The sequence below is a fragment of the Neodothiora populina genome (genome assembly GCF_041146345.1).
Source record: "Neodothiora populina strain CPC 39397 chromosome Unknown canker_contig_11, whole genome shotgun sequence".
NCBI classification, from domain to species: Eukaryota; Fungi; Ascomycota; class Dothideomycetes; order Dothideales; family Dothioraceae; genus Neodothiora; species Neodothiora populina.
Genome location: NW_027191410.1, coordinates 1,106,474 through 1,132,832, shown reverse-complemented (window position 1 = coordinate 1,132,832; position 26,359 = coordinate 1,106,474). Strand labels below are relative to the sequence as shown.

General features: G+C 51.2%; 8 protein-coding genes across 8 annotated transcripts; 5 read left to right on the top strand and 3 right to left on the bottom strand.

The window, feature by feature from the left end:
• Positions 1–619: 619 nt before the first annotated feature.
• AAFC00_000690 (uncharacterized protein) lies at positions 620–2,619 on the top strand (the record flags this gene model as incomplete). Its single annotated transcript, XM_069346986.1, has 3 exons — positions 620–794; positions 852–1,027; positions 1,087–2,619. 3 exons carry the CDS (start codon positions 620–622, stop codon positions 2,617–2,619), a joined length of 1,884 nt encoding a protein of 627 aa, XP_069200555.1.
• A 533-nt stretch (positions 2,620–3,152) lies between these two features.
• AAFC00_000689 (uncharacterized protein) lies at positions 3,153–3,797 on the bottom strand (the record flags this gene model as incomplete). The annotated part of the gene is made up of 1 exon (XM_069346974.1): positions 3,153–3,797. One exon carries the CDS (start codon positions 3,795–3,797, stop codon positions 3,153–3,155), a length of 645 nt encoding a protein of 214 aa, XP_069200554.1.
• Positions 3,798–8,278: 4,481 nt separating this feature from the next.
• Positions 8,279–9,535, bottom strand: AAFC00_000688 (uncharacterized protein; the record flags this gene model as incomplete). The annotated part of the gene is made up of 2 exons (XM_069346962.1): positions 8,279–9,414; positions 9,466–9,535. The coding sequence occupies 2 exons, from the start codon at positions 9,533–9,535 to the stop codon at positions 8,279–8,281; spliced, it is 1,206 nt and encodes a 401-aa protein (XP_069200553.1).
• A 242-nt stretch (positions 9,536–9,777) lies between these two features.
• AAFC00_000687 (uncharacterized protein) lies at positions 9,778–10,614 on the bottom strand (the record flags this gene model as incomplete). The annotated part of the gene is made up of 3 exons (XM_069346952.1): positions 9,778–10,164; positions 10,230–10,466; positions 10,525–10,614. The coding sequence occupies 3 exons, from the start codon at positions 10,612–10,614 to the stop codon at positions 9,778–9,780; spliced, it is 714 nt and encodes a 237-aa protein (XP_069200552.1).
• Positions 10,615–10,989: 375 nt separating this feature from the next.
• Positions 10,990–13,299, top strand: AAFC00_000686 (uncharacterized protein; the record flags this gene model as incomplete). The annotated part of the gene is made up of 1 exon (XM_069346939.1): positions 10,990–13,299. One exon carries the CDS (start codon positions 10,990–10,992, stop codon positions 13,297–13,299), a length of 2,310 nt encoding a protein of 769 aa, XP_069200551.1.
• A 1,855-nt stretch (positions 13,300–15,154) lies between these two features.
• Positions 15,155–16,875, top strand: AAFC00_000685 (uncharacterized protein; the record flags this gene model as incomplete). The annotated part of the gene is made up of 4 exons (XM_069346927.1): positions 15,155–15,399; positions 15,453–15,994; positions 16,052–16,164; positions 16,222–16,875. The coding sequence occupies 4 exons, from the start codon at positions 15,155–15,157 to the stop codon at positions 16,873–16,875; spliced, it is 1,554 nt and encodes a 517-aa protein (XP_069200550.1).
• A 736-nt stretch (positions 16,876–17,611) lies between these two features.
• AAFC00_000684 (uncharacterized protein) lies at positions 17,612–19,664 on the top strand (the record flags this gene model as incomplete). The annotated part of the gene is made up of 2 exons (XM_069346915.1): positions 17,612–18,916; positions 18,975–19,664. The coding sequence occupies 2 exons, from the start codon at positions 17,612–17,614 to the stop codon at positions 19,662–19,664; spliced, it is 1,995 nt and encodes a 664-aa protein (XP_069200549.1).
• Positions 19,665–21,415: 1,751 nt separating this feature from the next.
• Positions 21,416–23,200, top strand: AAFC00_000683 (uncharacterized protein; the record flags this gene model as incomplete). The annotated part of the gene is made up of 1 exon (XM_069346905.1): positions 21,416–23,200. One exon carries the CDS (start codon positions 21,416–21,418, stop codon positions 23,198–23,200), a length of 1,785 nt encoding a protein of 594 aa, XP_069200548.1.
• Between the last annotated feature and the right edge of the window lie 3,159 nt (positions 23,201–26,359).

The window sequence follows — 26,359 nt, the reverse complement described above, 5'->3', positions numbered from 1 at the left end:
AATGACATAAAATCGCTGATAGTTAAATCCGGTCAAGGGGGAAAAAATATTCATCGCAACTTGTGAGCCAGATCATACTGTATAGACATGATCTGCAAGATGTGCCTAAAAATAGCCGGCGCGAAAATCGTGGGCGCGTAGGTTGAGAGGCATACCATCTCCATGATCTGTTCTCGAACAAAAATCGCCCCCAATATCGCCATAGTATAATGTCAGCGAACAACACCGATTTGCTGCATCTATGGCGTTCTTACATGAGTGAGATCTCGCAGATCCATAACGATCTTCTCGATCGGTCTCTCTACTGGCTCGGTGTGGTAGATCATCTGCATTCGCCTATGCATGCTTCGCGCCGGATTTGTATATTAGAAACCGTGCTGGCCAATGATTCCACAATTATGAGCGGCTACATATGAACATGGGTGGTTGGATATCGTAGGAGCTGTCAGTGTCTTGAGGTGCTCAACATGACGAGACCATTTGAGTCTGTAAAGTCCCCATCCACGGTACTCGACTCGTATCCTTTTGTTTCATCCAGTTTGCATTCCCATGAAGCTTGAGGTCTTGTCAATTCTGAGCGTTGTTTCGTTGCTACATCCCATTCTATTGGTCTCTGGACATGTTATCAAAGCTGTCTTTCAAAAAGCCACAAATTAGCGAGCTAAATGTCAGCGATGAATCATCAGTGTACGAGAAGGATGAGACCACAGGCCGGCTAGGGAGATGGACTTCGATGCGTATGGTGACCCTGGCCGTTGAGATCCTATTCTCCACCTCTCCTATGATCTTCATTGGTGCGTTCCCCCTTCAATCTGTGTCCAGGTACCATTTGAGTCTGATTAAGGTTTCAGTCATTGCTATCATCGTTGCCTATCTCAACGGCAAGCCGATCTCGCCTATTGGCAACAATATTGAGCGAATGATACCACTTTCACCTACCATATTTCCTATCCTTTTCGCAGCCTTGATGGGCCGATTCTTCAGAACTTTCGCCCTTTATCGCGCTGAGCGAGGTGTCTATCTCGGCGTAAGCATCCACATCCATTTTGGCTGTCAGGAAGAGTTGCTGATAAGTGTTTCTTACAGGAGCTAGAACGACTCGTCGGTTGTCAATCTCTCTTCGGTGCGGTCGAAAGGCAGGTCGTTCTACGACCATGGGACGCTATGGGTCTCCTGATAATACTCGTCTGGGCACTCTCGCCGATTGGAGGTCAAGCCGGCCTGCGTCTGATGAGCAGAATGCCCAGGACTATCGAATCCAATAGCACTGTTCGCTATCTACCTATAGCCGCGGCGCAAGATACTTATTTCATAAGCGAAGACCCTGCCTCCGGAGGATGGCAGCTATATGCCCCGTTATTCATGACAACCCTCATGAACACTCACAATCAGAACTCCTCCACAATGGATCTATGGGGCAATGTGAAGATACCACTGATTGAGTCTATTGGGAGCAATGACCACATCGGCAGTGACGACTGGCTGCAAATCGGCAATGCCTCAGAAGTTTCGTACTCCAGCCTACTAGGAATACCCGTTGTGGGAGTTCCGGATGGCAATGTCACGTTCAGCATGATATCCCGCTATTGGGCTCTTGATTGCCAAGCGCCTACATATGTCTACAATGAATCCTCTCCGAACTCTGATAGTAGGTACCTCACTACGTTCAGTATGAGGCCAAGCTTAGATGGCGTCTTTATTTACTCTTCTACCGTGGATGGTATTGCATCCTTCGACTTGCGATCATTCAGCGGTTCAACATTCGAGCATAACGAAGAAGTGAGTCATTATAGCCACGTCCAGTGCTCAGTACGCCTTCGCGATGTCGAATCGAGAGTATTTTGTCGTGACAAGGCTTGTCGCGTAACTTCGATACGCCCTTCACCAATTCGGGACAACTCTCCATATGCGATTAATGCGATGGCACGGAACACGATGTGGGACGAACTGCCCTACGCTGCCGTCGAGGTAAAGTCTCATGCCAATGAGGGGGCTGTTACTGGAAGCACCCCAATCGAGGGGTGGCTCGCAGATCCCGACACCGATTTCTCTGGCCTCTACAGCTACCTCAATCTCTCCACTGTGGATCCCAGAGAGTTGACTGCACGCATTGGCATAGTCTACAACACCTTCTGGCAAGCATCTATCGCCACACAATACCTTACCGGAAACCTTCCAAGTCCGTTGAGCTATTATGAAAATGTACCTAGCAAAATTGGCGTCGAGTTTTCTTTTAATAGTTCTCTTGCTGCAGTCGAGGGATATCACGGAGAGATATACGTCTGGCATGAAGCACCCGCGCTTATTCTGATTGTCATTGCATGCGTTATGCTGACCGCTGGGATCGCGACTCTGGTTTTGAATCTCAAGACCCTAGCCCCGGATATTCTGGGCTATGCATCAACCGCCATGCGTGATAACACTTACGCACCACTTTCAAGACACCAGGAAGAAAATCCGTTACAGTCTCATCAAAATGGGCTCGAGCAAGCACGTAAGCTTAAAGGTGTATGGGTTAGAATTGCAGATGTCAAGCCAGATGCGGAGGTTGGACACATTGCTTTCACGAATGAAAAGTTATGCTCGCAGGCATTGAGCAAGGCGAGGGCATATGATTGATATGTAGACATGAAGTGTTGGTCTACGCGTCACATTGACGCCTACTTCATGAGAGAACGTTGGCAAGGGAGACTAGATGAAGTTACACTTCTGTGAGCCGAATTTTGGTTTCATAAGAAACATCTCGGATACGTCCGCTATGTATTGAATTGGGACTTGATGTATCTACAACTGCCTCTCAAAATTCCCGGAGCGATCCAGTGTACATCGGAATGACCAGCGTTTCCGAACGAAATCTGATCTCTCTCAATTCGTGAAGTCGTGTTGTGCTGCTTTTCAAAAGCAGTGTCCAGGTCCGTGCAAAGTGGCAGCAAGGATAAATCCGGACCTTATCGTGACATTGATCGTAGAAGAAATGAAAAAAAACCCCGTGCTACATGAGTTTTGTCTCATCATACACAGGGTTGGTGGAGAGAGAAAAAGAACCAGCAGAAGTCCAGGACATTCTCAAAATGTCCCCGGGAACACTGATCCTGGCTTGACGGTAAAGATAGACAGATACGGGAGCACTTATTGATTGTGCCTTTATCCATCTACTGCACAGCACGGGATGTTGCGCCAGTGCCGTAGTCGATATTGACGACAGCCAAATCAGACAGAGGCTCCTGCAAACCAAGAGTATGGGGGCAGGTCGGCTGGTTGCTGGTCGCTAGATCGAGTGTGCACTCCTCGTCGATACCAAGGGTACAGACAGAGTTTGCGATGTTCCAAACGGCGTAATTCTGGGCGATCCAGGTGGACGGCTCATTGATGCAAGATGCAAGGAAGTTGATACTGTTAGCAGCCTCGAATGCCAATTTGCCATCATCGGTCTTGATGAGATGGGCGCACTCCGACATATGGACGTTCTCATATTCTACAGCAAAGCCGCCTCCCTGGGTAGGGTCTTCAGTTGCACCCTTTCCGGTGACGAGGTAGTTCCAGGCATCGTAAGAGATGTCATGAGCGCCAGCAGATTGATCAACGTGGAGGAGGTGAACAGAGCGGCCACCATTGCTGACTTTGACACACATGTTGTTGCAGTCGGGAGCACCGGGCCAGTAAGCCACACGGTTGGTATCAATCTTGCAACCCAAGACACCGGCAGAGGAAGCATAACTAGCATGGGGTGTCACCGAAATGGATTCGGCAGAAGCCACGGCAGCAAGGCCAAGAACGCTGATCGTCGAGAAATGCATGCTGAATCTTTTGGGAATGGCTTTTGAGTTTTGTTCTTGGGGCTTTCGAAAGAGAGCTTATAAGGAATGATGCAGTCCTAACGAGTTCAAGGAAGGACTATTGATTCACCTGGAATCAAAGGGAGATCGATAAGGACTGGCTTTGTGAAGGAGGGAAAGCTTGTGGTTGCAAAGAACCCGAAAGAAATGGGATATAGCCATTTTTATAGTGATAGAAAGAGAGGTACGGAAAGTATCGCGGCACAGAGAGGTTGAATAGCCTCCACAAGGGGGGAGGTGGTGGTGGTCAGTGAACAGGGATTGACAGGGACACGAATTGGAGCAGACACTAGAAGGGAAAGAAATCGTCACCTACAGACCAATCAATGCCAGGTACCCGATCTCGTACCTGACAAGGAGGATTGACACGAAGGAGGTGCATAATGGGTGTCTCGCAGATTTTTGCCCAGGGTGTGGGCCAGATGTAACACTTCTCGCAATTCCGACTGGATGATCGAGGAAGAGACGTCGAATTTTACTGTGGAGACGCCCTTGGACGATGTTTGGGCAAATTCCGGACACCAGGGCCGGACGCGGGCCGAGCAAGCACCCACGTGTTTTTTAGGACATGATCCTCGGATCGACGTAAACTCATAACGTTATTGAATTTATGTAGAACAAATGTTCGCCCCCAATCTCTGGTTCTGGTAATCAAAATTTTGTAAATGCCTACGCAAGCACTATACTATTCATTTGTATCCCTCAGGAACTCCATCGCAAACACAGAAATTATGAGATATTTTTTTGCCACGACTCTCCGGGACAATTCCGCTGAGCTGGCACATTAGACGCCTGTGGCTGCCGTTCCTATGTCGGGACAGCTTGGCTGAAGTATTGCTGTCATGATTTGTTCGTGTGTTGACAAGGTTCGATCGACTGCGCGCTACTGCAAGGGATGCTGGCAAGTACCTGCAGTAGGCAAGGACACTATCTGTATCGCTTGGCTTCCCACCTTGCTTTTTCACCTTACGACTGGTGGTTGAGATGTCTTGTGAGGGCGAATGCTGAGATCATGTAGCAACATGGCATGCAAAGACGAAGGCCGACTTGCCATCTTGGTAAATGTATGCGCTCACCAGGTCGTTATTCCTGCGCCCACAATCGAGGCTTAGTGATAGACGCGGAAATACCATCCGGTCGGTACCTATACCTGGGACCTCCTCAACTCACCAGGGTTATGTATTTGCTGGCGGATTTGGCACCGAGCCGCCCCTTTGCAACGAGGTGCAGCCAAGCAGTGACATGACAAGGTATACAGCTCGTGATACGTCCACGTCTTGTTGTGCCTGAAATTTTCGAAACAGCACGTAGGTAGGTTCAAGTACAATTACAGGCGCAGTTGACGCTCTGATGACTTCAGAAAGACGGTGAGATGAAGTGAGAGGTTGGTTCCGTTCTCTTTTTTCTTCCACACGGTTTCGATGCTCAAAGCTTCTTGACTGATCTCTTCCACCTTCGAGACATCTGAAGAACTTAAGCTGAATACAGATTCGTTGTGTATAAAACCATTCTCTCTTCTACTCCTCGCTAGCGAGTATCATTCGCGCTTGAATCGCTACTCTCGTCACGCGCGATGCCCATTCTTGTATCAATAGAGGCTGAAACAGCTATAAGGCTGGTCGATCTCCTCTTTTGATCTGCAGGCTGACTGCATCGTGCATTTCCTTCTTGTGTTACAGCAAGTGAGATCGACTGCCAATAGACCAAGAGGTCATGTTGCTGGAGACGCTTCACTTGTGTTTCTGCGAGAGTGAGGCTGAAACACCTTCTTGCTTACTCACGCCTTGAGCTGTCATACTTGGATGAACGGTATGTCCAGTGGCTGGCGGTGTCGAGGCTACGGCTCGCTCGCTTGATCCGACACCCAGCATCTGTCGAATCTAACGGGAATAGCGAGTGCTGGACATGACTGCATTACCGCTCATGTTATTTTGAGCGATGATACCAGAACTGCCTCGCGAGTTTGGTGGTTCGGAGTTGCCATTCTCCATCTTTCGCATATCTTGCTGTAGAGCTGCCGTACAGACGTGTTCTGCAGCTACTTGCTGCGTCTGAGTACATCCTGACTCAATCACACCGCCAGATACACTACTTGTACGTATAGGCGCCGTGGCTCAGATCCTGCCTCCGTCGCTCCTGGTCAAGCCCGACCTCTACTGGGAAAATTATCCTGTGATCGTGTGAACAATTTCAAGACATGGATCCTCCACCACAGCGATCACAGAACGTCGTCGTATGAGAAATGGTGATCTTCAAGACGATGATTCGCAGAGATTACTGATCTCCGACATGATGATGATCGTGTACGACGACTTTTTTTTGTCTCTCAATCTGAGCACGAGTATCCGCAACATTTTTTCCTTGAGAATGTCCTCGCTTGTCTTCGAGAATTGTTCTGCTTCTATCGTCGTCAGTGCATACCTTACCTACTTCGAGCACCAACGTAGTTGAGGTTCCTCGTTGGTTGTTTGTCAAGCAGTCATATACAATATGAGAGGTCAACGCAATACATACGGCCACAGGCAGCTGAGAACTGGGCATCCCGTCCGCTCTGCCAGACATAAGCAGTTGACCGGCTGATTAGTACTACGGTGGGTGACCACGTGGGAATCCCAGCTGCTGTATGTTTTATCTTTTGTTTTTTGCTCATAGTCTTCCGCCTCGTCGCACTGCTTGTGCTGAGGATAGTGTTCTGAGACTCGAACAAGGGCTCACATGGTCGGACGGAATTGGACTAGAGTCCAGCACGACAGCGTCACAGCATAGTGAACGTCTTTCTTCCGGCCTCGCTGCTCCGCTATCTAGGTTTGCAATCAGCATGCAACCACACACATTCCCCCACCCAAAGAGAAAGCCGAGTTCGACGAGCAAAGGCCAGAAACAGCGGAGCTAGCCTTATGGTGCAGCACACACCAAAAAACAGCACATAAAGTGCACCCATGCATCCACCTACTCTAAAGAACACGAAGAACAGCACCGATCTTCACGATGATCGAACCGTCTCCGCTGGTGTACAGTGCAGCACAGTACAGTCCAGTCCAGTCCAGTGATGAGCAGTGCAGTGATGAGTAAGTGCAGAGGATATATCCAATACCGTTCATGCCATTACTACAATGTGGATAAACTCTTGTTTCTCCACTATGACTCAGAAAGTAAGTAAGCAAGCACGCCTTCCAACTCGACTTGGCTCTATGTGTGACCCACGTACTGTACCCACATATCCACATATACAAGTACTGTACACGGCCTCAAGAGGGACAGAGAGAAGAGCGAAGCGGGGAAGAGGGAGGAAGGGTCCCAGGCCGGAGTATCCACATATACCGCACTCTCCAAACAAAATACTACCTCATCCCGTCTTGCCATGTCCTCCACCCGATGATACTACAAAGTGGCAAGATCTAGCATCTGTGTCAAAACCAAAACAGCAGAGAACGAAAGGAATCCACAAAGATCCCACTGCAATATATTTCCTTATTGCGACGATACATAGTGTCATGAAGAACAGGCCAGGCACAAGCGAGCAATCGCCGTAAGCCATGCTGTGAGAGTCCGAGTCCGGGTTCGGGATCAAGTTCGGGGTCAACATGAGGTCGACGTTGCGGTGCGAGTGCGGATCCACATTCCGGTGCGAGCGGGTACGAACGCGGCGGGCTCTTTACCCACTGCACAAGTAATTACTGTACAGTAGGAAGTAGGAGCGGAGATGAAGTGGAGAAAGTCCGAAGTCCAAAAGCGCGGGCACAGCAAGGCGAGGTCCATAATTCAGGTACATACTCCACTCCTCCGGGCGTAAAAGGTCCAGGCGAGAAGTCCGTTTTGCAAAGGAAGGAAAGTGTCACTGCATATGCACAAACACCTGCAAATACGCACGGTGCTAGATTTAATCTATGTGATGTCGCACCGGCTTACTTACCTCTTGCTTGGCACTTGGTTGCGCTTTCGCACTTGGTTACAGTCTACGAAACACACTCCGGAAGGTAAGGTAAGGTACAGTAGAACCAAAACCATGTGGGGCTACAATAAATGCTTCGAGGACCCGAGTCTTGCCCCCGTGCCGTACCGTGCTGTACCTGACCCTGCCGTACTGTATCTTACCTTGCCGTACTGCGCCGCGTCGTTTTGTCTGTCTGTTTGATCTGTTTCTTCCTGTGTGATGTTACTACAGAACAATTCGCTCCAGGTTGTTATAGTGAAGTATCTGACTTGTCGTTGGCTGTTGCTGCCTGTCCTCTTTATGGGTAGGCGGATGAGGTGAGGGTAGGTAGGAAGGGAGCGTATGCAGATGTAGACTATATCGCTTTTGTTGATGATATATACGGTTCACCAGGAAGTTGGTGTTTAGGGTCAAGTAAAGCATTTTCTTGTGTCATCTTCCATGTTTCTCTTCTATTGTAGACGTCTAGAATATCTCTTTCTATTGTACCGGTCTATGATAACCACTTCTATCGACTATCATCCCAAGCCCACACAGTCAGCCAACACTCAACTTCTGCGAGTTCATCATCTCTGCCGGCTTCAGACCAATCATCAAATCCATATTCCGTCTCTTCTCTGACAACGGCGAGTCCCAGCTCTTTCATTCGCCGCTTGAGATCTTCTCGTTCTGCAAGATAGGCGTCACGGATCGGTAGGATGATGACTACCCTTGCCGATTCGGACCTTGCGAGATGTGACGAGATGGTTTGGACAAGCCAGGCGGGATGCTCGGGGGTGTAGATCGGATCTGCGGCTAATACGAGAGGGAATGCTTGTGACGCTGCCTCTTCTTCGAGAGCATCCGATGGCGAATCGTGCTCTTCTGGATCTGACAATGGGTGGACAATCTTGTCCGGCACTGTCCAATCAAGGGTCGCCGCTCTCGCACTTCCACCTCCATGTCTGATTATGTCGGCATTTGCTGCGATGTTGCGAGCGAGATTTGGGACAATGTCAGGAAGGTCTGTGAGCAGAACCTCGGCTTGTAAAACGGTGGCTGCTGCCATACCTACCAATCCTGTTCCTGCGCCTAATTCCAAGACTGTCGGGCGACTACTTTGCGGCAGTAAAGGGAGGTGATTCTTCAAAGAATGCCATTTCCTTGCAAGGACGTACGAAGACGCCCATGTCTTCAAGCCCAGGTTGTCTTCCGTCAAAGCAGGCTCATGTATGGAGATTTCGACGCTCATGTCTTGATCTGAAGACGTAGTGATGACGGGTTGCATCGTACTCGAGGCATTTGTCGGCACCGCTGACCACGGAATGCGAAAGTTGCGAGTTATGGCGCCCATGCCCGTCCTGCCAGACCTCTCGCTCAACCTCACTGATGCGGCATCCCAAATCTCTTCTTTCTGTTCGTCATCGGCTATCCACGCCAAGGGGCTCGCAACGATGCGGGTGAGGTACTGTGGAAGACCTTCTGACCGGACTTTGGTCCGCGGACGGGCAGGAGTGTTTGCACCGCTGAGCGACGATGGCGTCGAGGCCGAGGGAGTCAGATATGGCGTGGCATCCCACGACTTTGGCTCGTAACTCAGTAAAGACAGCGTGTCTAGTAGTTGCTTGTGGGACGGTTTCTGGTACAACTGAGGCAGGTCGAGTACTAGACACGGTCAGCGCAGAGGCCTTGGCTAAGCGCATCAGAGTATAGCACCATCCAGAACTTCTTCCTGCTCCCAGCCCAGACCCAAGTCCTCTTTGTGCAGACTTGATGTGCTCTCCATGCTTCGTGACTGGTAATAATATGTAGTAGACGAAGAGGGAAAGGAGCAGGAGGGCGGGACGTTGTCAACTTCATGATTGTCTTTTTCCCGGGGCAAAATGTCTCTGGCTTATCGGCCAGGGTCCTCCCGATACGCACAGACCATGACATCGTTCTGGTGTCAGGCACACGCAGATGTTCGCCGCAAGTCAGAAACAAATGCATGATTTTGTCAGATCTGCAGATGGACAACAAGTACACGAATCACTCGAGGACGGCCTTGAACCCATCATAGGCTTGGTTCATATCGAACTGCAAGTCGCGAGCCTGCTCGGGCGACAGTTCTTCGGCAGCTCGCATCTGATTGAGAGTGATGAGCCATTGGATGATCTTGCCTTTGTTGTCAAAGTCTCTGTCGGTGACCTTGTTCACGGCTTGAATCGTTTCGACCAGGATGGGATGCAGCGTGTCCTTGGAGAGCATATTCATCTTGATGGCGTCGAAGAGGGTGATGAAGTTCTCGGAAGCGGTGACAATGTGCGTCGCAGCAGCACCCGTCCCCAATGATTGAGCTGATGGACGAGCGGGAGCCGATTCGATGGTCGCCGGTAGTCCTATACGAAGACGCTCGGTGGCGCGTGGCACTTCCATCTGTGGTGGTCCTCGGCTCAGCTGGTATTCTACATGCATTGCAGATAAATGTGATCGAGACTCACTCCCCATTCGGCCTTGAATCGGTCGAGATTCCCGAAGGCTCGCGATACATTGTCGTCGGCCAGATTGGACCTGTATTGCTTGAGCAGCCTGCTGCAGGTGTCGGTGTAATCGCTCTCGGAGATGGAGTCTTTCAGATATGCTTTTTCGAGGGCGTCAAGTGTGACGATGATGCTGTATATCTCTGCAAGAGACTCGTATAGATCTCGCTCGGCGCTGGTGTTGGTGAGCTTGACTTCCTGTTGTTTGGCGTCAGATCAAGCTGGTGAAACACAGCAATGGGGTAGTGGCAGCTACCTCGTCGAGACTGATGGTGGCGGACAGCGTCGAAGTGGGCGTGTAGCTGTAGGGAGTGGGCGCGTACGCCAGGGGTCGCTCCTGATACATGTTGGGGTGGATGTTGTGCAGGTAGCTGTGATGTCAATGGGTATGCAGCCTGTCTGAGGTGCGGGTGGATAAATGTACCCTCATACAAGTCGATGCCTCAGGTTGCCATGTGCGTACAAAGATGCAGAGAGATAAGATAAGAGATGCCATGCTTCGGTGGTCTTGGCGTTACGTTCTTCTCCGCAATCTGTCGAGCGGTGGCCCGAGCGTCCAAAAAGTGCGAGTGCGCCAGAAGTTTGGGAACTTTTTGCGCCAAAAAAGAGGAAGGAGCGAAGTAATTGAGTGAAGGGAAACACTCCCTCTTCCTTCCATTCTCCATCAACCAAACACCAGGATCTATCTGGTAATTACTCTCTCTCTGTCGCTGCCTTCAAGATGGCGCAGTCAAAAGCCACAAAGAAGTTCGAGAAGAACCGTCTCTCGGACACGTTGAAATCCAGAAAGAACTTTGCAAAGACCAAGCAACGACACCAGGTCAACGCTAAGAAGAAGGAGCGAAGAGCAAAGGAAAATGAAAGAGCAGAGGATGCGCCTCCGGAGAAGAAGCCCTCGAGGCCTTCCGAGAGCGACTCGAAGAACTTTGAGAGCATGAACGTCGACGATTTCTTCCAGGGCGGCTTCGACGTCCCAGAACTCCCCAAGACAGACGCAACGACGGCAGACAAATCCAAGAAGAGAAAGCGAGTCCTGCCTGCTGCTGCTCCTGCTGCTGCTCCCGCCGCCGAAGATGATGCCTCCGACTCGGACTCGGACGACGAGAACCTCGATCTCAAGGCTCAGATGGCCGCCTTGGCCGACAAGGATCCCGAGTTCTACAAGTCCATGCAGGAAGACGATCCGGAGTTGCTCAACTTCGAAGATGCAGACCTGGGCGAGATTGACGAACTCAGTGGCAGCGACGCCGACGAGGACGCGCAGCCCAAGAAGAAGAGCAAGAAGAGCAAGAAGAGCAAGGGTGAAGTCGACTCCGAAGACGAAGAAGACACGACAGGCAACGAAGTCACAAAAGCAATGATTGCAAAGTGGAAGAAGGCCATGACGGAGCAGCATTCTCTGCGTGCAGCCAAAGAAGTCGCCCTCGCCTTCAGGGCGGCAGCACATGTGTCCGACGACGACGACAAAGAATACAAGTATTCTCTGTCCAACCCCGAAGCTTACCACCAGCTGCTCGTCATTGCCCTCAAGCACATTCCAGAGGTCTTGACTCACCATTTGCCCATCAAAGAGAGAGCGAATGGCAAGATCTCCGTTCCCACCGACTCCAAGAAGTACCGTTCTCTGGCTCCTCTGTTCAAATCTCACACCACCTCCCTTCTCCACTTGCTGGCTCATCTTTCCGATCCCGCCACTCTTCGACTCACCCTCGACTCCCTCGTTCCTCTACTGCCCTACCTGCTTTCCTTCAAGAAGCTGATCCGCGACCTCGCTCGCGCAGTGGTGGGCATCTGGTCCGACCCTTCCAACACTGAAGCTGGCCGCATCACCGCTTTCCTGGTCATCAGACGTCTGATGGTCATTGGTGACGCCGGCATCCGCGAAGCAGTCCTCAAGACCACCTACCAAGGCCTCATCAAGGGCAGCCGCAACACAACCATTCACACTTTGTCAGGCATCAACTTGATGAAGAACAGTGCCGCCGAGCTCTGGGGCATCGACCCTACGATAGGGTACACCACTGGTTTCACCTTCATCCGTCAATTGGCCGTCCACCTACGTTCGTCCATCACAAACAACGGCAAGGAGTCTTACAAGACGGTCTACAACTGGCAATACGTCCACAGCCTGGACTTTTGGTCTCGTGTGCTTGCAGCTCACTGCGACTCTCTTTCTGAAGCCACTGCAGGAAGCGCCTCGCCCCTCCGGCCATTGATCTACCCAGCTGTGCAAGTGACACTCGGAGCCATGCGTCTGATCCCCACCAGCACCTACTTCCCCCTCCGCTTCCACCTGATCCGTTCCCTGCTTCGTATCTCTCTCGCAACAGGAACCTACATCCCTCTGGGCGCCTCCCTCTATGAGGTCCTCAACAGCGCCGAGATGCGCAAAGCACCCAAACCATCAACGAACAAACAACTCGACTTCGCCACCTCGATCCGAGCCCCCAAGTCATATCTGCGCACTCGCGTCTACCAAGACGGCGTCGGCGAGCAAGTCACGGAGCTTCTGTCCGAGTTTTTCGTCTTGTGGAGCAAGAACATCGCCTTCCCCGAACTCGCCCTGCCGGTCCTGGTGCTGCTGAAGCGCTGGCTCAAGGACGTCGGTCCTCACTCCAAGTCACCGAACCAGAACACAAAACTCAGCACGGCGATGCAATTAGTCGTCCAGAAAATCGAGACCAACTGCAGATTCGTCGAGGACAAACGCTCCAAGGTGGACTTTGCGCCCAACAACCGCGCCGGCGTCGAGAACTTCCTCAAGGATCTGGAATGGACCAAGACGCCTCTGGGAGCATTTGTCGTGGGACAGAGGAAACAGAGGGAAGCGAAAGAGAAGGTCCTCGAGGATGCGAGACGGCAGGACGAGAAGAAGAGGGAGGAGGAGAAGGCTGAGAAGAGAGCAGCCAGACAAAAGGAGGACTTTGGTGATGAAGAGGAGGAGGATGTGAGTGAGGATGAGGATGAAGAAGAGATCGATGACGAGGATATGGTTATCGATGGCGACGATATCGAGGATGATAGCGAGTAGGCAATGCAGCCAAAAGGAGATTCGTGTTCTATTGCTATCTCTCTCTCTTCATCCTCAATCCTCACCAGACCACTGCCTTAGACAAAGAATCGCAGGTGACCCCTGATTTTGCATCACATAGGCGCTCCACAGACATGAACCATATATGTTCTGGCCAAAAGTATTCCTCATTTCATCGAGTGCTAAGTAAGCAAGAGATGTCTTCACATCTGAACGCGTGGAGTTTCTACTATCCCTAGCTACCAAGCTTGTCTACATAAAAGCTGTCAGACAGTCCTGCTATGAATTGGTTCACTGACGAGAAAGCTTCCAACTTCACACGCATACGCACTCCATATTCATGCAATCGTGAATGCAAGGATGATACAACAAAAAGCAAGCAAGCATACATAGGCAACCTCAACATCCTCTATATATTCATCGGAGTGGATCGGCCATACCCAGCCCAGCCCCGCCAGACCGCTACTTACTCAACCTCCATCTCCAAGGACCAAACACGAGCGAGAGACCGACAAGATAACGGAAACGCGCGCAAGGCCAGCAGCATCCCTTCGGATCAGCAAGGAAACTCACAGGAGCATTTACCTCATTCCACCCATCCCATAGATGAAAAAAGATGTACAAGCCAGGCGCTCATCAGCGAGACGATCCTGGCTTCTGCGTGGACGAACGAGCTGCGAAGAGTCGCGTACCTAGCTAAGGATGATGCGGAAGAGCGTGGAAGCCGGCGCTTGGTTGTCTGGAAAGATTTACATACAGTGCCTGGTTCACTGTGCAACGGAAACTCCGAGGATTGGCGTGGATGCACGAACGAGCGGTCGTGGGTACGGTATGCGTTCTGTACCGTGCTTGTGATGAGTGACGGGGAGCTTGGGCGCGGCTCGAAAGAGCGGACTGGGCTGGACTGCGAATCCGGATCCGAAGTGTTGCACTGCCACTCACTTACTTTAGACTCGTATATAACCATGCGAGAAAAAGGCTGGTTGGCGTGCTTGTTCTGTGTCTTTGTGAAACATGATTTACGAATGCAATGCAATGCAATGCAATGCAATGCGCAGTTTGAAAGAACATATTGTAGCAAGAAAAGAAAAAATATGATAGCTGTGTTTGCAGGCATTCGGCGCCTCGAGGGTGAGATCATGACTTCATTATGCCGTTACTGTACTGTACGAGATACCTAGATGAGCTGGCAATTGTGCGTGGGGATTTAGAGTTGACAGCTATAAAGTGTACCAGGGGGGGGGGGACTGGCCGTCCTTCTCTATAAGATGCTCTGATCTGGTAGAACTCGATGAAGCCAGCACATTGTAGCCACGAGTCGAACTCGACGATAAGATCCAGCGCACACTGCCAGCAGCCATCCAGCGACTCTGTTTCCAGGATGCACCGGAACGGCAAGGGGGGCCACGCATGTAGCTTGCGAAAGCACCGGCGAGGAGCGTGTCACAGAGTGCGCACCTGCAAGCAATGGAAGCAAATAATCCATGGTTTACCCCATGATGACGTTGGCGAGCCGTGCGGAAAACAAGCTCAAAAGCCAAGTTCAGCCAAGCCGAGAGCAAGCGTTTGTGCATGAATGAGGCATGTACAGAGGAGTACAAGTAGTTTATTTCATATATCCGGCAAGACCGTCATTGTTCTCTTTTCGTCGTCTTCCAAACAATCAATTGGAAGCTTTAAAACTTGCTTTCTGGTTTCTGGCTCCTTCTCTTCCTGTCCTAAAGTCCAGCTTCTGTACCAATCCACGACTCTCTCGCCTACTAGCATAACTTTCTGTCCAGTATTTGCCATCGGACTTAAGCATTCTACATTCTCAGATCAGCATTGAGCTCCTGTAAACACTCAAGACTACAAAATGGTGCATCTCGGACAAGTCGAGAATGACTCGAGTGCCAACAAGCCTCTTGTCGAGGGCCTCGAGGGCCTTCATCTCGGTCCTGCCGGAGTGAGCCAAGACGATTACACGTCAAATGTGTACGGTAGCAGATACGCTGCCCAGGACCTCCCGAGGCACGAGATGCCAGAGGAAGAGATGCCCAAGGATGTTGCATACCGCATGATCAAAGACGACCTCACTCTTGACGGAATCCCGACTCTCAAGTCAGTCTCCAATTGACATTCTGCTCCTCTTGTTGCTAACCTGTCCGACACAGCCTCGCCTCCTTCGTCACCACCTACATGGAAGCCGAAGCCGAGAAGCTCATGATGGACGCCTTCAGCAAGAACTTCATCGATTACGAGGAATATCCCGTCACTGCCGACATCCAGAACCGCTGCGTCAACATGATAGCCCGTCTCTTCAACGTGCCTACCCACGACGACAGCACCAACGCCATGGGAACCTCGACCGTCGGCTCTTCAGAGGCCATCATGCTGGCTACTCTTGCCATGAAGAAGACCTGGATCAACAAGCGCAAGGCTGAAGGCAAGGACTACTCCAGACCCAACATCGTCATGAACAGTGCAGTCCAGGTGTGCTGGGAGAAGGCTGCTAGATATTTCGACGTCGAGGAGAAGTATGTCTACTGCACCCCCGACCGCTATGTCATCGACCCCGTGCAGGCCGTTGACTTGGTCGACGAGAACACCATCGGTATCTGCAGCATCCTGGGCACCACCTACACCGGCGAGTATGAGGACACCAAGGCCATCAACGACCTTTTGATTGAGCGCAACCTTGATGTGCCAATTCATGGTAAGCTTTTGTTTTCTCGATGACTTCGAGTGTCTTTTGCTGACTGTTTGTCTACAGTGGACGCCGCCTCAGGAGGCTTCGTCGCGCCTTTTGTCGACCCTGATCTCGTCTGGGACTTCCGCTTGGAGAAGGTTGTCAGTATCAATGTGTCAGGTCACAAGTACGGATTGGTGAGTTCCCTTGACAAGACTGCTATGTCCCCGAACAGCCAAGCTGATGAAACATAGGTCTACCCCGGTGTCGGCTGGTGTGTGTGGCGCGATCCCAAGTTCCTTCCCAAAGAGCTCATCTTCAACATCAACTACCTTGGTGCTGATCAGGCTTCTTTCACCCTCAACTTCTCCCGTGGAGCTTCTCAGGTTCTTGGTCAATACTACCAACTCATCCGTCTCGGAAAGACTGGATACCGCTCTATCATGATCAACCTCACCCGAACTGCTGATTACCTGGCTGCATCAGTGAAGAGCCTCGGATTTGAGTTGATGTCTCAGACCAATGGCAAGGGTCTTCCCCTCGTGGCCTTCCGCCTAAACCCCAAGAAGAATCTCCATTTCGACGAGTTCGCAGTCGCACATCAGCTCCGTGAACGCGGTTGGGTAGTCCCTGCATACACCATGGCTCCCCACTCTGAGGGTCTCAAGATGATGCGTGTCGTTGTGCGAGAGGACTTTTCGCGCAGCAGATGTGATGCCCTCATTGCCGACATCAAGCTCGCCCTCGACACCTTGAACAAGATGGACGACGTGAAGATTCAAGAACACATCAAGATGATGAAGAACCGTGGCACCAAGACTGGAAAGCACCAGAAGATGAACCAGCAGTTCTCGGATGAGAAGCACAGCTTGCAGGGCAAGCACGGCAAGACTCACGCCGTCTGCTAGATGGACATTCATGTCTTTGTTTCTTCAAGAGTATAGCTTTCACGACCGCGCGTTACCCCCTAAAATAACTGCTTATCCGGTGTATTGCCGTTCAATGAAACTTTCTGATCCATCTACCTAGACCTTTTCGCCGTCTCTTGCGTATGCTTTTCGAGCTGTAAAAGCGAATTCTGCCAGCGTGTTGATGAAATTGGTTGCAATCTCGACCTGACTCTTTAGGCTTCTGGTTAACCCAATTGATGAAGCTTATCAGGCACCATGTTTGATTGCAGAGATAGTCTTCGTGAATGAACCCTCCGGATATGCCTGACCAGGAGAATACGTGGACGCTAGGGCGACCCTGTCCTTCGCGATCCAACCTTAACTGCCGCATCCAAAGATTTAGGCTCACCAGTATGGGGACCTAGTATCGTAGCATTCGCGCACAAAACGGATATTTTCTGTCAGTCTTTGCCTGGGCTTCTGACCATACGACTGAACATATACTAAGAAAGTACGTGATTGCTTGCCGTGCCTACACATGCATGGATATATAAAGCTGGGTACTTGCGTTGTCACAAAGGGACCTTCGCCCGTTTGGCCTTGGCATGCCCGAGACACGGGAACCACTCCATCCCCTTCCTCGACTGCCACCATTGAAGCAACATCATCAATGTTGGAATGAATGACTAGGTCCCGATTTCATATCTGACAAGATCTGAGTGCAACATGCCTACAGTGTGCCATCACCACCACAATGTCAACCTTCAGCGGCATCGTGAAAGAATTCCCACGTATCCAAATCGATAACTTCCGACTTTACGAAGACCATCAGCCGCCACTAGCATGTTTCCTCAGCCACATCCACAGCGACCATCTCACGAGTCTGGACACCAACAAATCGTCTTTTGTGTACTGCACTGCTCCTACGCGTGAGCTTGTGCTGAAGCTCGAGAGATATCCCCATCGCGTGAACTTCGCCAAGGGAATACTGGAGACGAGAAAACAGACGTATCGCAAGATTAAGCGGTTGCTGAAGCCGATTCCTCTCGAGACTCCTACTGTGATTGAATTGACCCGTGGGTACTCGATTCAAGTCACGCTGTTCGATGCGAACCACTGTACTGGCTCGTGCATGTTTTTGATCGAGGGAGATGGCAAAGCTGTTTTGTATACGGGTGATGTTCGCTCTGAGTCGTGGTGGGTAGATTCACTTGTTCGCAATCCGATCCTTATACCGTACACGAAGGGGCTCAAACAGCTTGACAATGTTTATCTCGATACGACTTTCTCTGATGGAGCGCATCTGAAGATGGACTTTCCTACCAAGGCAGATGGTCTAGCCGAATTGCTTGAGAAGGTCAGCAAGTATCCTCCGGACCAGTTGTTTTATCTTGATGCGTGGACCTTTGGCTACGAGGAGGTATGGGTGGCGCTCTGTAAAGCGCTCAATACGCGTGTTCATCTATGCAACTATCGGTACCGAGTCTACAGCTCTATGATGAGTTCTCCAGAGTGTTTCGGACCTCATACAGCGGCTTTGTTAGGCTTTCAGTTTGGCAATCGGTACCATGAGGGTTGTCTCACGAATGATCCCGTCGGTTCGCGCCTGCATAGTTGTGAGAGAGGCACAGGTTGCAGCATCTTCTCAAACAAGAATGCCGTCCGGATCACGCCTATAGTAACTCGTCATCACGGCGTCAACATTGCAGAGCTGGGCGCCGGTGGTGGGTATGGCGACCTGGATCAACAGCATGAACTCGAACTCAACGATATCATGGCTGTCGCTCAACTGATCAACATGTGTCGCGAAAGACTTCAATCGCAGCCAGTCCTCCTGGCCGAGATCACTGACTGGTTCAGCGTGAATTTGAAACCTGGTCCGAATGTCACCAAGCTTGACTTTGCCGGCTTCTGGAACGAGGTCAAAGGAGATGATGACGAGTTTGAAATCTTTGACGACATGCCCTTGGATCGTCTTATAGGAGCGATTGCGAAACTGTTTTCGAGAAAGGTGGATGACAATGAAGAGTCAAGCCGACCGGAAGACTCGAGACGCATAGTTCGTACCAGCGCTCTACTGAAAGAATGTTGGACCTGCACGCTAACATCGCGGGCAGAGATTTCCCTTTTCCCGGCATTCTTCGTACAACGAACTCCGCTACCTCGTGAAGGCCTTTATGCCTCGAGACTTGTACCCCTGCACGGTGACTCCAAGCAGCTGGACTGTAGCCATATCAATGAAGACACTATTCGGCGATATCTGCTCAGCCGACATCTTTGCTCACGATCAACGCATGTTTGCGCTGAAGGGCATAGAAGCAAATGAAGTCAATGGCGCACTCTCGCAAGCGCAAAGTGATGCTGTCACAGAGGACGTTCAGACAACTACTCAGAAGCGTAAACTCTCGCCGAGCCACGCAGGGTCATCAGGGACAGAAGCTTCCCCCAGTTCACCAATCGTGCTGAAACGACTCAAGACCAAGAAAGCGCCTCTACCTACCGTCCAAGTTGCCGAAGAATCAGAAACCACTTCACTGCCCCGAAGTCGAGATCGCTCTACAAGCCTAGGACCAGGTCCAAGAGCAGTGACAACCGAGGAAGAGGAAGAAACAGCAATAACGACGCCAAAAGCACTAACTTCGACCTCCATGGCCATGTCCAGCGCGTCTAGACCCGACAAGTCTGATTCTCGCGAGCGGCTGGCTCGACGCGCAGAGATCGCAAGAGAGGTCCGACGAGGAGGTGAATGGCAGGGGCTGAGGAGTGTGAGTGGGTATCATAATCAGGGGTTGGAGGAGGAGTTGTGAACAGATTCACTCATGCCATCATTCATTGCGTGGTATGGGATGGTTTGAAGGCGATGGAGATGGATGTGCTTTCATTCCCGGCGTAGAACACCTTTGGAGAAGCTTCACTTTCATCGTGTGATCATCATGCACCTCTGGATATTAATTATCAGGCAAAGGTACCAAAGCGCGTGACCCCTCAAAGTAGTAATGAGTCACAAGACGGCCCATCTCATAAGATGGAAGAAAACAGCAACCATGATGTGCGTGTAAGATGCCATCCGCCTTTCTCAACACCAATATACTCCAGAGTAACACCTTTACGACGCGAACAGAGAGCGCTCGCTAACAGTGGGTGCCTGTCCTCTCCTTAGGATAGAAAGAGATTTCCAAGACTTCAACGTCATTATATCTGTCTGTGAAGCACCCTATACTTCTCGTCATGATATCCCGAGTTCGAGAGATCGCGGAAAGGCCCCTGAGATAGGGCAGGGCATGACACACACCACCGGCACGAGAAGTGATGATGGCGAGGGAGGAGAGGACCGGACGTCTGTGGTATACCGACAGCCGGCAGTCTTGTTCTCTTCATGTTGTTTGAGATACTAGATTTACATGTATGGAACAGTACTACCTTAGAGTGGACGACTCAATTAGATTGATGAGATCGGCCTCGTCACATGAAGGACACGAGTGAACAGGTGAATGAACATACCTTGTCATTCAAGGCGTACAGAAAGGCTCTGAGAGGTTGGTTACATAAGTGAGCGGAATAAGTGGATAATAGGAAGGTGCAAATCCTCGCAATCATACGAGACAGATCTCTATGCTTTTCGACATACTCTCCATCTCTAACGCAATTGCCATCGAAGGCTAGGGAAGAGGACCTGGCCAAAGTGGGCGGGTGCTGAGTGAGCATTGTCTCCTCCAGGCATACAGGGATCTCCTGGACTTGCATAGTGTTTCGTTGTGCTCTGGAGTATTCACGGGTTGGTCTCGAAGTTACGATAAGATGAGAGATTGCTGGGAGGCAGTGGTGGTGGTCGTGGTGGTGTTGGCGGTAGCCTGCATATTCCTTCTCGAGGGCTGCCGCGGTCTTCTGATTCCTGTTTGAATCACCGGCCAGATCATGTAGCAGCCCGGTGCTCTTGACTGGCAGATACTCTGTTGTAAGTCAAGTAATCCAGGGTGAGGAAAGTCATTCACATGTGAGCTGGAGTCAAGGTCCGGACCTGACACGCTTAGGTCCGTGGCTACCGCCGTACGTCATGCTGTATGTACGTGTCCACGGGCGCTCCGAGTCAGTCCAAGGGTCTTTCATAAAGACAAAAACGTGCCGCGGATCAGTGGAAGCTGTGCAACATTTCTGGGTAAGGTAAATAATCCCAAGCTAAGAGGGTGGCCTAAGACGGTAAATCAAGGTGGGACAAAACGGACGGGTCAAATGCTTTCTTGCAGGCGCAGCAGCAGAGAATCCAATTAAGCCCTTTTTAATGCTTGAACCTGGCACTCCCTTTTGCATTATTGCCCCTCTTCTGCAGCCTCCGCACTCTCTCATTCACGTGTATAATAAAGAAAAAGAAAAGCAAAGAAAAGAAAATAAGAAACAACTGCCCTTGATGCAGTGATTGTCATCGTCGGCGCATGCCTGCGCTTCCCGTAGCGTGCATGTGCAGGACATCTACTTGTACTTCTCCATCGATCGACAGTCATAGTAGATATACAGTGCAATCCTTGACTGCCACCCAGCTTTCTCGTCTCCACCACAAGCAATGCGACCTTCTTCATGTGTCTGCCGAGCGTCAAAGTATCGGCGCAGGTCGCAGCTTCATACCTATCCATGTCAGAATCCACAGCAGCGTCAATCCACCCGGCAGTTTCATGACTATTTCGTCGCCCACCTCCCCTCGTCTTCGCTACATCCCGACAGTGGCAATCCGAGCGCCCCGCCTCAGATCAACCACCACAAATTGCCACGCGAGGATTCCGCGCCCTTTGATGGACAGCCGAACCGCACTCCGATCAAGATCCCTCCCGTCGGTCCGACGGTGGGAGTGGCGCGAGACACGACCGTCGTGCGCATACCGTTGAAGTCGGCAAAACACCACTTTGGCATCGGCGTCGCTCGAGGCAGTCGTCCATACAACGAGGACACACACCAGGCTGGCACCATCGAAGTCCCGGCTTTTGCGAAACGACAGCCCATCTCTCTGACGCGTCGCGGAGGACCGGCGGCTCAGGAACATCAAGTGGCGGAGCGTGCGAGTGGAGACCCGCAGGTTTTCTATTACGGTGTCTTTGACGGCCATGGCGGAACCGAGTGCAGTGAGTTTCTGCGAGATCGCTTGCATGGATATGTCGAGGACGCTGTAGACGCTTTCGGAGTCCACTCGACTCTGGACAACAGTCACAAAGGAACAAAAGAGGAACAAGAGCAGCAGCAGCAGCAGCAGCAGCAGCAGCAGGATGAAGGACAAGAAGCGGCAAAAGACAAAGACAAAAACGACACGCCAGCTCAGGCCGACATTGGCGATCTGCAGCGACGTCTCGTCAACGCCTGGCGAGATGTCGTGGGAGGCTACTTCAAACGATTCCGTCCCGAATACTTCACCGAACTATTGCACAACACTTCTGCCCGCAGTCGCGTTTCCTCACGTCTTTCGCCCAACGAGAAGAACAAGCCGGCGAACAGCATAGAAGCAGCTCTGACGTACGCCTTTTTGCATGCCGACCTTGACTTTACATCTGCTCAATCAGTAAAACACACCCCTTCCAATTCGTCTACAGACCATGATGACCCAGTCATCTCCGACAGACCGATAAACGAGACCGACATCCTCTCGCATCCCTCCAGACCTGCATCCCAGAATCTCACAAACATGCTGTCCGCCCCGATTGGAGGCACTGTGAGGTTCCAGGGTGGCAGCACTGCCAGTATAGCCCTGATATCCACACCGACGCAGACACCGTACTGGCATCCCGCGTCTCCCGCCACCATCATCACAGCACATTGCGGAGATACTCGCATCTTGCTCTGCCGTGTCGACGACGGCAGGGCTGTGGCCATGACCACCGATCACCATCCATCCTCGCCTATAGAAGCCACCCGACTCCGTCGCTACGCCGCCACCTTCATCACAGACTCTTTCGGCCAGGAACGAGTCCTCGGTCTCGCCAACTCCCGTGCCTTTGGTGATATCGGCTCCAAACACATTGGCGTCTCTGCAGAACCCGAGATTCGCACCGTCGACATGCGCGCATCAGAATACAGTTTTCTTGTCCTGGTGTCAGATGGTGTGTCCGGAACACTCGAGGATCAAGAAATCGTCGACGTCGTCAAAGAGGCGCGCACCCCAGCTCAAGCATCACAAGACCTGGTCTCGCTCTCGACGGGCATCGGAGGCGGACAAGCCGACAACGCCACAGCGCTGGTCGTGCGACTCGGCGGCTGGGAACGAAGAAACGAGGGCGGCGTCGGCAGTCTGGGCACGCGAGAACAGAGACAATTCAAAAAGTCCATGGCGGATGATCCACGATCTTCGAGACAATACGAGTAGATTTTCTTTCTCGGTTTTACCCTTTTTTTCCTTTTGCTGCTCGAAATACTGGCGTCTGTTTGAAAGAAAAAAAGAATGATACCCCTGATAAGCAGGACAGGGTTGGGGGGGGGGGGGGGGGGTTTGGAAACGTCGGACTTTTTGTTGTTGAAATCATAGCGAGCTTTCCTTCGCGCAAGAACCATTGTCTTTCGTCAGACAAATTGATGAAACCTTCATCGCCAGCTCATGCCAGCCTTTTGCCATTTGATGGGCAGCAGAAGAGCATTTTTCCATGCTGCACACAACAAAAGAAATCGAGTGCAAGTCCCGAACTTAGCTACCATACTGTATATGGATATATATATATATATATATAAAACCCCGCATTCAAAAACCTCAAATTGCGATCAGAACCTGTACGTACCTTACCTTATCTTACTATACCTTGACCAGCGACAGGATACATACTGCACATGAACAGAGATGCAAAAGTAAGGCAAATAGCCGCAAGGTCGATAGATAGCGGGGCCAGTACTGCCAAGAGGCTCATTGCTGCAACATCGTGTATACTATTTATCGTATGGTATAGCAAGCATCTGTAGCCGCCTGCCGAGAATGATGCATGAATCAGAAACCGAAAAGCCTCTCACTCAGAGATCAGATGGTGAATCATCGTGTCGACTGTATTGCACTTGAGAGATCCATAGCCTACCGCTTGCGCGCGCGGTTAGTAGCCGAGTGGTTGTTATGTCTGTTCATCGAGTGAGAATAGTTGGCTGAGGTCCTTTTTGGCTCAATGACAATTACTAGATATGTATTAGCTATACAAGCGAAGAGCTGAGTATCAACCAGCCAATTAAGATAGACACCAACCATCGAATCATCCAACCAACCAACGAAGACGCATCAGGTGGCGCCACATCAATCCATGCATGCAGGCAGGGCAAGTAAGGCGCAGACATCTAACCACGTCCTCTGAGCCCCTCGCTAGCTGCTCGCTTGAGCTGCACAGCCATGACTTGTCTTTAGAGTCTACATACACCAAACCAGACCCGGTCAGGTCAGGTCGGATCCTCTCTTCCACAGCAGAGATATAACATTGACACCCATCCATCCCGTCATTCTCCTCGAAGGCTCTCAAATGATTACATCCCACATCCGGAGCCCAGGCCTCAGTCTCCCGAGGATGAACGACTTCGAAGCCGAAATGCACGCTCGTCAGGTCGCAGAGAGTACAATGCAGACGGGACGGGAATCCGAACATGCTATTTCTCCACCCTCACTGTCGTCGTCTACTTCAAGGGGTGACCCAGCAGCAGACGAAGCGACACCAGGCCCAACTCCACTGGCTACGCGGCCCAGAGCAGAATTCATACCGGAGCTGAACCATCTGTGTCAAGTGCATTTCTTGACTCCAGTCTTTGGGTATGAAGAAGTGGCGCCGCAGCTATTCACTGCGCGTCTCACTCTTGCTCCCACCACTACCGGAGAGAATAACAACGGCCATGACCATAGTGATGACAACAAAAGCATAGCGACGTTCTCGACGAAACCGAATACCGCGTTCCGCACCAAAAAAGCCGCGAAAGACGCGTTGGCAAGTCTAGGCGTCGGATTTCTCTCCAGTCGACCTTTACCCTCCAAATCAGCGGCAGTCCCCAAGGGGATTGAAATCGACAACTCTCGGAATTGGATGGGGATCTTGAATCATTTCTGCCAGACGAGCGGATTGCCGGCCCCGGAATTCCGGTTCTTTGAGGCGCCCGCGAAAGAAGTCGGGTTTTCGGCTACGTGTACCTTGGCTCTTTCTCCTTCTTCTCCTTCTTCTTCTGTTGCCGCTGGACAGAGAGGCAGAGACTCCACTGACGAGGAGCAAGGCACCGACCCAGAGAAAGACAGGAAGATGACGTTCGGCGACGTCTTCGATTTCTTCCCCTCTAAGAAAGCGGCGAAGACAAGTCTAGCGAAAAAGATCGTTGCTCATCTCCATGAGACAGGGTTGTCGGCTAATAGTGGTCCCCTCACATACACCACCACCACCACCACCGCCTCATCGTCACCTTCATCCCCTTCTGCACAGTCCACTCCATCCCGTCAAGCTCACTACGCAATACCATCGACCAGTCCATGCACACTCCACCAGACAACTCCGCCAGCGAAACCAATTCCACCAGCAAAGCGAGCTTCACCGCCCCAAACCCCAGCCTCGGCTCCCAAAACCCAAGCCCAGACGTCGCACCGCCACGCCCAGCTCGAGCCGCCAGGAACAAGTGAAAGACAGCAAGAATCACCCCACTCCCAGATACGATCGCTCTGCACGACCCTCGGGCTCGATGTACCACAGTACAGATACGAGCCGGCTCAACCACTGCTGCCTCGATCGCATGTACGATCAGGAGAGGAAGCACACGCCGGCACCACTGCCGCTACTATAGCCGATTCACGAACAGAGACGGCGATGACAACGCCTTATGTCAACGTCTCGGCTTTCTTCCCTGGCGACCCGGATCTTGAGGGCCCGATCGGGACGGTGCGTAATATCTATGGGCGGAAAAGAGCCAAGGAGGAGTGTGCCAAGAGTGTTCTTCTTGTGCTTGACGATCTCAGGAATCAGAGACTGGCTGCTGTACAGCTGCGCAGCGAGATGAGGTAAAGGCATTGCGCAATGGTGTAGGGTTTTTTATGATTACTGGCAAGATCACTGTTGATGAGAACGTTAAATGTCGTTTCAGATAAGAAAAGCAAGCAAGGCACAAGATTAAGAATGAACTTCAAATGATTACGCAAATATAGAAACTACAAAAAACAATCAAAGCGGGGTATCATGAGCGGTCTTGTCTGATGAGACAGAGGACAATGGCGACAACAGCAGTAATTAACAAAATCCAATCCTGGGGTCCCAATCCAATAACCATCATGGAACCAGAAGAAAGAACGCCTGCGCCGTTTCGTATCCCAGCATCTTATTGGAAACAAAAACGACCCGTCTGTATTTTGCGAAATTTCAAACGAGCCGTTCTGTATTTGATACTCGCTTCGATCATGCATTGACTTTGTATTGCCCTGGCCACCTCCGCCTCACGAATTGGAGTCTGGCTCAGGAAAGTCGTCTTGTTGTTGGTTAGTAATGTGTGTGTGAGACCACACCGCCGTGCTTCTGTGCTGCTACCGAGCCAT